This window comes from Rhipicephalus microplus, unplaced genomic scaffold (genome assembly GCF_043290135.1).
Source record: "Rhipicephalus microplus isolate Deutch F79 unplaced genomic scaffold, USDA_Rmic scaffold_13, whole genome shotgun sequence".
Taxonomy (NCBI): Eukaryota; Metazoa; Arthropoda; class Arachnida; order Ixodida; family Ixodidae; genus Rhipicephalus; species Rhipicephalus microplus.
This window is the reverse complement of record NW_027464586.1, coordinates 10,667,977-10,677,227: the sequence shown is the minus strand read 5'-3', so window position 1 is coordinate 10,677,227 and position 9,251 is coordinate 10,667,977. Positions and strand designations below refer to the sequence as shown.

Below are 9,251 nucleotides of genomic sequence, written 5' to 3'. Positions count from 1 at the left end.
GGTCCTTGCACGCGTTCAACATCTGTGCTGTGTCTTGGGAATACATTCTTGCCGTGGAAGAGGTGGGAAGATAGGAGGCAAACCTTTAGGCATTTCGGACTACACATAAACAGGTTTCAGTTTTCAAGTTCGATATTCTAGGGAAAGCATGAAAGTTCCTGGAAGAAGGGACCTTGCACTCAGTCCATTTTGTGTAAGACTGCACTCGCCTGCTCGACAAGAGATGTGCCTGACCAGAGCATCATGAAGTCAAATGTGTCTGTGTGTGTGCTGGCAAGGTGGCTCGGGCTGGTTGGGGAGGGCAAAGTATGCGAGCAAAAAGTTTCTTGTAGTAAAGCAGGCTGGCTAATTATACTGGTGAGCAAATTATGTGAGAATGCAAATTGTGCGAGTAAATATGGTATGTACTCTTGTATGTTTCAGCTCTATTGCTACGGATCCTGCGGATCCAACTTGGCATCCGGCAGCAACAAAGAGAGGTTCTGCAGGAGGTGTGACAGCTGAAGCACAAGGTACGGCTCTTGTCCGTGCCTCAGCACGCCCAGCCAGCACAGCGCCCCTCTGACCTTCCCCGGCTGCCTGCTGGCACAATTGGAGAAGTGGAGGCAGCAGAGGCAGCTGTGCAGAGTAAAGCTGTGGCTGCGGCTTTGGTGTATATTTCTTGATTTTTAATATGCCTATGTAACATGCAGAAATTTAGTACTGCTTTAAGATACTGTGTTTCGGGAAACAAACTAGTCAGGTTATCTCATGAGCCACTGTACTACAGTCGAATATGAATAATTCGTACTCAAAGAGGCCAGAAAATTTGTTCAAATTAAAAGAAGTTCAAAATAATGAAAGTTACCGTAATTACTTGAATCTAACACGCACCTTTTTTCCGGTTAAGAGAGTTCATAAATCGCATGTGCGTTAGAATCGAGTACGAAAAAAAAATGAATATGGTCATTCTATTGCCATCGCCACTTACAAAATCGCCGCCCCCTACGTGCGTCGGCATGGCGCGTCGGTCATTTCTGCCTATGTGTTTCCCATGCGCGGCACTTCATACGTGTGCTGAGGAGTTCGTCATCTTGTAGTACATTAGCATCGACGGCATGGTAGGGCCGACTCAAAAAACTCGACGAGTGCACCACAATGCTGCTTGTAAAAGAAAAGTCGTCGCGTGTGCCGGAACGGACAGAAATCGGGCCGCATCGCGGTCATTCGGAGTTCCCGAAACGTGTGTGCGGGACTGGCGGAAACAAAAGCAGAATATTGTCGACAGCAAAGATTCACGCAAAGGCTTCAGTGGACCACAGCAGGGTCGGTTTCCACAAATTGAAGAGCTGCTCGGCGAGTATGTGATTAAGCAGTGAGCGGCACAGCGGCCCGTGACGACAGAACTGCTCCAAGTGCAGGCTATGCAGTTAGCCTTAGAAAAAGGGCTAATGCAGAGCCATTTTAAAGCGAGCAGGTGCTGGCTAACGAACTTTATGAAGAGAAAAGGCTTTTCCCTCCGAAGGCGAACGGGCATATGCCGGAAGTTGCCGGAGGAGTACGAAGAAAAGCTTCAGAGTCTTCAGAGGTTCCTCCTAAACTTGCGGCACAACAACGGCTACCTGCTTGGGCAAATCGGGAATGCCGATCACACGCCTCTTTACTTCGACATGCCTGGCACCACAACCGTCTAGGAGAAGGGGGCGAAGCAAGTTTGTGTACTGACATCGGGCCACGGTAAATTTAGAGTGACAGCAATGCTCTGTTGCACGTCAGATAGGCATAAGCTTCCCCCGTACTTCATATTTAAACGGAAGACGCTCTCAAAAAGAGTCGTTTTCGCGAGTGGTGTGATCAAGCGGGCCAACGAGAAAAAAGGGTGCGCGTTGCAACCGATGTCTTAGTTTTTTTTTTTTTTTTTTTTTGTCGTGGAAACCGGGCGCGCGTTACAATCGAGGGCGCGGTAGAATAGAGTAAATACGGTAAACGAGCGGAGGGCTCACCATGCAGTGATGCATGTGCATGGAGAAGTTTTATTCACAAATTACAGGACATCCGTCATTAATTAAAGTAGTCAATACATGTCTGTACAGGTTGCCTTGCAACGAGTCAACAAGTTTTGCGTGCAGTTTGCACAGCATTTGCACTTCGATTTTAGGTCAAGTGAGTTGAAGTCAGCGTAAAAAAACAATGAAATGTTGTGATGCCCAAAAATTCAAGTTGTTGTTTTCAGTGTCCTCTTCTTGCAGATTTTTATCATGAAAACATTTCGATGTGCTGTTGCGTTTAGCCCATCTATGCTTCTTGCATTTTTTTACAGCGCAAGCACGTCCTGCAGATTGGGGGACGTGGCCTCCGAGAAATTGGTGTGAATGCCATGAAGGCTGTATTGGCACATGACGTGCAAGTGCTGTACAGCCTTCATGGCAGAAAAGGGAAAAGGGCCTTCGTGAACCTGAGGCTCTGTAGATTAGTGACAGGTTAGACTTGTTCATTGTTTTATGTGCGTGTACCCTTATGTATTCTCTGTACTGCAGTGCTTCATGTGGACAATGGTATTTCTGTTCTTGTATGCAGATGTCATCTGCCAAAAAGCAGGGTGCGACCAGGCGGAGGCCCTCAACTTTATTAAGAGGTGGCTGCCAGGGTCTGGTGATCGCTGTGGGGGCAGGAAGCGGCGCTTCAGAGAAGCATTTGTTGTGGAGCAGCCCGATGATCCCCACTCTCAGAGTGCAGATTATCGGCTGCTCGCAGCAGCTGGCTTCCTGCCCAGCCACAGCAGCCAGGGCCTTGACAGCACCACTGTCACTGTGCCCCCAACGCAACCTGACCTGCAGTAGAGCGGGCCTTTTTTAGTTGTGTATATATATTTTTCAATGTATACATTTTTTGTTGTACCAAATAAATAAAAAAAACAAAGAATAAATAGTCTGCAGACTGTCGGTGGTGCACTATTCGGCTAGCTTATGCTGATTCGGAAGCACCATCACCATGTTTTAGTTACAAAAAAATGCTCTAAACTATGAATATTCTCGATTACCATGTGGGGGACATATGTGGGGATTGCAAGTGGGGGACATACGCTTTCAACATTTACTTCCTAACGACTTTTTTCGATCTGCTGTACCAAATACCAGTACCAAATAAAGCACTCGCTATTGCAAAAGATAAATTGGTAAAAAAATAAACTACACTTCTAGTGTTAGCAAAGGGAATGAGGTATAAAAAATGAAATAGATCGAGTAACTGCTTTCAGTTCTCAGCATTCAATTTTCTGTTGCCCCAAGTATACAGGGCTGCAAAGCTACAAGAGCGGGTCATCGAGGCATATTGTTTAAATCTTTCGGTAAGAAAAATTCCCTACTAATAATGGTTACATAATGGCAAGCCAATCCGTAGCCAATATTCGTCGTGCAGCAAACATCAGCATAAAAATGGCATGTGATTGGCTGAAATATGGCCCAATGTTGGCCGAACATTGGCAGCTTTGTCGGCAATACGATGGGCCTTCGTCGGCCCAATGTTGGTTGCATACTGGCTAAAACGTCGGCCCATCATTGGCTTGAACGTCGGTCCGACATTGGAAGAAGTTGCACTTCCGACGTCGGCCCGACGTCGGTGCCGATGTTAGCCGATGTTGGTCCAAGATTGGTCCAACGGCGGCGTGCTGCCTGGGTTATTGTCCCTTAGTATAGGCGAGTGCGTTTCAGGCTGTGATACAAGTTCATCAGACACTTCTTGTCACTACCCCACATAGCGCGTGACAACACTTACAGAAAATTCACGACTTTTGCGCACCTGTTTCTTAAATACAGTAGACTCTCGATAATTCAAGCTCTTATAATTCATATTTTCAGTTAATTAAAACAAAGTTCAATTTTTTTATTAGCTCTCTATTCTTCCAACCCACCATTCGTTTAAATAATACTTTTTGACTTTCTATACCAGAAAAAAAAATTGCTGCTTTGCCACTACTACTCCAAAATTTACTTGCTTATGCATGCAAATCATAACAGTGTAAAAGTGAAAAATAAGCACCTCAGGCTTTCAAGGAAACGGGCTTTGCTAGTCTTCAAACAAATGTTTGAAATGAAGCACACGCATGGTAAATCGTGAACAAGCAGTTGGCATTTCACGATTTCTTAAAAAGGTCTAATCAGCAGTAAATGGCCAATAAACCTGTGGACCTTACATCTCTGCTTTCTGTTCATTGCATGCAGTTAGGGTTCAAGTCCTACGCCTAACTATAATGTGGGGTGTCACCTCACCTGAAGTTGTGCATCTGAGAACTTTCGATAAGTAAACAAAATTCAGAGGTGCATTTGTGTTTGAATTAACAAGAGTCGACCGTACGCGGGTTTGCTTGGTGTCAGGATTAGGCCTATTAATTTATTTTTGGCATTATGAGACATTGACCATGCACTTGAATTTCAGGTTTGGAATGTTTTTTTTTTTCGGAGAACAAAGCACACATGCTTTTTTGGGGATTCAGTTGGAACCAGTTTTCCTCTGCTAATTCTGAGACCTTGTTCAAACCCAGCTGAATCTACCACTCGCACATTACCAGGTTACAAGACAAAGCCATTCTGGACATTATCACCATACGTGCAGTAAAATGTATTGCTGAGGATAGACAAGCGCAACAAATTCATTTTTATAATAAAAAGTGTACCACGTTGCGGCACTCCCGCTTGGACAAATGTTTGAAAAAAAATGCTGCCCATTCGGACATGAAATGTCCGACTGGACAAGTAACTTTTCATAATAATGAACATTCTGCCACGCACATCACGGTGGAGACAGGTCTCCTAATATTCCAAAGCCCCATGTTGTGCTTTAAGCCTTTTTGATATTGAGGTACACAGAAAGTACTGTTTGTGGACGAAAATTTTTCGGATTTGTGCTTCTTTACATGTCAGGTTATCGGTGATGGATGTACCCTCTCGAAACCCGCACTGAAATTGGTCGAGCAGATTGTTTGTTTGAAGAATAGGTACAAGTCAGCGGTTTATCATTTTTTCGAAAAGTTTACAGAGGCAGCTAGCAAGTGCCATGATGATCCTATAACTCGTAAATGAGGAAAGGCTCTTGCCCTGTTTCAAAATGGACATAACAGTAAACTCTTTCCAAGTAAGGATATGTGCCAGACAACCAGATAGAATTGTACAAGAAAAGTAAGGTTATTTGTGTGTAAAGGGGTAGGTTTTCAACATTTGGAATCTGGGGGAGAATTACTGCAGCAGGTTAATGTTGTTAGTAGCTCAGCTAAGCTGAGAGGTTGGCCATATGCCTCGTATTCTATACATATGTGTTCTATTTTCTGCTTTTGTATTTTGTATCTTCGGAAAGTCTCACTTATAGTGCGCTGAGGAAGTTCACCTGATATTCCAAGCTGTCCCCCTGTGTGTTTACCAAGGAGTGAATGCGCATGGTCTTCCTGCTACTCTACTAACCATGTTCCAGACTTTTACCTCCTGCATGTATGATTTCATGCTCGATAAATACTTGTGCCAACTTTCCCTTCTCGTTTGTCGATGTGTCCTCCTGCCTTAAGACTGTTTTTAAGGGGAGATGCTACTCGAAGACACTTTTTTTTAATACTTACCCTAGAGCAATGATACTTGAGCTGTTTATGGAACTTTTTATGCCGATTTCAAATGTATAACTAGTTTTCTTGCAAGTTACACACTTTTAACTCTGCAACACGACAAAATGAAAACCTTAACCCTTTTGCCCCCCCCCCCCCTCTTTTCATCCTTAAACTTCTGTAATTTTTTTACCATTCATAGTTCATAATGCTTCGAATAAAGTGTAGAGTGCAAATAACTAATTAGGAAGCACATACAAAATATGTATTATGAGTGAAAAATAATAGACATAAAATTCTATATTTCGCCTACTTAGTAAAGGTTTGTAGCGTACTCGCTCCACGGAGGCGCGAAAAGAAGGCACCTACAATCCTTGAAGTTTGGGACAAGACTAGTTTATTTTCCAAGAAAAACAGGCTTCGAAAGCGACAACCAAAAAGGTCGTGGCTGCGTATCTTCTGCGGCCCTCCAGAGATAACGTGAGGCATGTTGGCCGCGTCTGCGCCGTGCGCCTCGGCATACGAATTGGTGTGCGCACACAAATAAAATTATCGCCATCACCGGCGTCATCACCCGCTACAAGGGGTTCCTCCCTAGACCGCGGAGCCTGGGGAAAAAAACGAGCAAATGTGCGAGTTAGTCCATGAGGTGAGCTGGTTTCACGCGATCGAGAGAAACTACGTCCTCTCTGTCTCGAACACGAATAGTCACAGTTTTGTGCGACCGCGAAAGCACACGGAAGGGCCCGTCGTACGCCGGAGTTAACGGCGCTTTCACTGTGTCACGTCGCACGAACACTTGGGTTGCCTCATTCATGTCAGGGAAAGAAAACACTCTTTGGTTGCGGCTGACGCGTGGCGCGCAGGGTTGCAGGTGCTCCAACCAGGAATGTAGCCTTTCCATATGTTCTGAAGGCGTCGGCGTAGCGCTTGGTTTCTCACCGAAGAATTCTCCCGGTAGTCGGATTGTAGAGCCGTACAGCATTTCTGCTGCACAGAATCCGAGGTCTTCTTTTATTGCCGTACGCAGGCCCAGAAGAACGAGAGGGAGCATCTCCACCCAGTGCTCTCTATCCAATTTGGCCGTTAAAGATGCCTTCAGTTGACGGTGTAGCCGCTCCATCATTCCATTGCTCGCTGGATGGTGAGCTGTGGTGTACTGGAGTCGTGTTCCCAGAAGCCTTGCCAGCGCAGAGAATAGGTTTATCTGGAATTGTCGTCCACGATCGGTCGTTATGCGCAGTGGGTAGCCATAGCGTGAAATTGATGTGGCCAGAAACGGCTGCACGACCGTCCCGGCTGCGATGTCCAGAATCGGCGTCGCCTCGGGCCACCGTGAGTAGCGGTCTACACAAGTGAGCAGGTATCTGTAACCCTGGGAGGGAGGAAGAGGTCCCACAAAGTCCAAGTGCACATGGTCGAAACGACACTCTGGCGGCCGGAATGCTTGGAGTGCTGTGCGCGTGTGACGAGTCACCTTGACTGCTTGACATGTTCGGCACGTCTTCGCCCAGAGTCCAACGTCGGCGTTAATTCTGGGCCACACAAAGTGGTCAGTGACGAGCCTCTGCGTCGCGCGGATTCCTGGGTGGCTGATGTCGTGAAGGCTGTCAAACACTGCACGCCGAAACTGGACGGGGACGAAGGGTCTTGGAGATTTCTGCGATGTGTTGCATGTGACCATATTCGTTGTGTATGGTAGCGGGATCTCTTCGAGCACCAGTGACAGTGGATTCTGCCTCATTTCGGTTCGCTCTGGGTGTTCCCGCTGGGCGGCGGCTGATGTCTCAAAGTCGACGGACGCTGAAACGGTGTCGATACGGGAGAGTGCGTCGGCTGCTTGGTTTTCGCTCCCCGCTATGTGGCGGATGTCCGTGGAAAATTCGGAAATGAAAGAAAGTTGGCGCATTTCTCTTTCCGAATATGAGGAACTGTTGTTCTTGAACACATACGTCAGCGGCTTGGGGTCCGTTAAAATGTGAAAAATGCGGCCTTCTAGAAAGAAACGGAAATGCTTTACGGAGGAATAAATGACCAGCATCTCTCTTCCAAAGGTGCTGTAGCGCACTTCCGCCTGTTTCAGGCGTTTAGAAAAGAAACCTATCTGTTTCCAGTCCTTGCCGTCGTATTGTTGCAACACTGCTCCCACTGCCGTCGTTGAAGCGTCAACCATGAGCCGCGTTGGCGCGTCGGAAAGTGGGTGAATCAGAGGTGTTGCGGAGGCAAGCTGAGTTTTCGCGTCCTGGAAGGCTTTTTCGTGCTCCGCTGACCAGTGAAACTCGGGCATTTTCTTGCCGTCTCGGCGCAGCAAGTGAGTTAGCGGCTGTAGAATGTGTGCACAGGATGAGATGAAGCGCCTATGGAAGTTGATCAGCCCAAGAAACTCGCGCAACTTGGGGAAAGAGGTAGGCGTGGGGAATTCCCTGACCGCTTGCACCCGTGAATCGAGCGGCAAGATGCCTTGTGGGCTGATTCGATGACCTAGGAAATCTGGTGCTTCAACACCAAAGATGCCCTTTTGGGGCTTCAAAACCAGACCATGCTCGTCAAGACGCTTGAAGAGGAGGAGCAGGTGATTTTCATGCTCTTCCGGCGTTTTACTGGCGACGACCAAAATGTCGTAAAGGTAGACAAAAACAAAGAGCAGTCCGCGAGTGACCTCATTCATGAAACGCTGGTATGTTTGTGCCACGTTCTTCAGTCCATACGGCATACGAACAAATTCAAAGAGGCCGAAAGGCGTTGTCAAGGCCGTCTTTGGGATGTCGCTTGGTTCTACTGGAATCTGGTGATAAGTGGCCATCAGATCCAGCTTTGAGAACATGGTCGTTCCCGCGAGGCGAGCGCTGAAATAATGGATATGGGGGAGAGGATATTGGTCTGCCGTTGTCACAGCATTGAGTGCCCGATAATCTCCACAAGGCCGCCAGTCACCAGACTTGTTTTTGCACCATGTGCAGCGCGGAAGACCAGTTGCTGGAAGAAGGTCGAGTAATGCCGAGTTGGAGCATGTGGTCGAACTCACGGCGGGCGACTTCATGTCTTTGTCCAGCGAGTCTCCTAGGTCTAGCGGTGACGGGCAGTTCGGTGGTGACAATGTGATGCGTCATCTTGTGTTTGATTGGCAGTTCGGTGTTCCGAGGTCTGGTGATTTCAGAAAATTCAGTCAGAATCTTTTGAAAGTTTGTCTCTGGGTTGAAAGTGCAAATGCCGCATGAAGACAGGTCAGACTTCAGTCCAATAACAGTGAGTGAAGTGACGTTATCCTTGAGACAAGGATCGTGAACGCTGACGTCAAGCTTGAAGTGACTCAGAAAGTCCGCTCCTAGGATGGCAATTCTGACGTCGACCACAACGAAGAGCCATCGATATGTACGCCTGAGTCTGATGTCTATCGTCATTGACTGGACTCCATATGCTGCAAGAGCAGTATTATTGACTGCAATTAGGCTCGAAATGGACTTGCCGCCTCGGCGATGTTGAGCTGCTGCTGGTAGGATAGATAGCTCCGCTCCGGTATCGACAAGGAGGCGTGTGCCGGTGATGCGGTCGACAACGAAGAAGAGGCGGCTTGAACGATAGCCCGTGTCCCTTTCCGCCGTTAGCGACTGGCCGGGGCGTTTCCCGTCCACGAGCATGGATAGGTGCAGCGAGTGCCTTGCTCTCTAAAACGACGGTGGTACCA

General features: G+C 47.2%; 1 protein-coding gene across 1 annotated transcript; it reads left to right on the top strand.

Annotated features, from left to right (window-relative positions):
• Nucleotides 1-517: 517 nt before the first annotated feature.
• LOC142784000 (uncharacterized) lies at nucleotides 518-2,905 on the top strand. The gene is made up of 3 exons (XM_075882615.1): nucleotides 518-650; nucleotides 2,300-2,459; nucleotides 2,557-2,905. Exons 2-3 carry the CDS (start codon nucleotides 2,357-2,359, stop codon nucleotides 2,817-2,819), a joined length of 366 nt encoding a protein of 121 aa, XP_075738730.1. The 5' UTR covers nucleotides 518-650; nucleotides 2,300-2,356; the 3' UTR covers nucleotides 2,820-2,905.
• The last annotated feature ends 6,346 nt before the right edge of the window (nucleotides 2,906-9,251 follow it).

Bases quoted from the DNA above. Each gene is read 5' to 3' on its own strand.
- LOC142784000 (XM_075882615.1), top strand. From the start codon at position 2,357: ATGAAGGCTGTATTGGCACATGACGTGCAAGTGCTGTACAGCCTTCAT. The intron at 2,460-2,556 runs GTTAGACTTGTT...TCTTGTATGCAG, and splicing joins GCTCTGTAGATTAGTGACAG to ATGTCATCTGCCAAAAAGCA.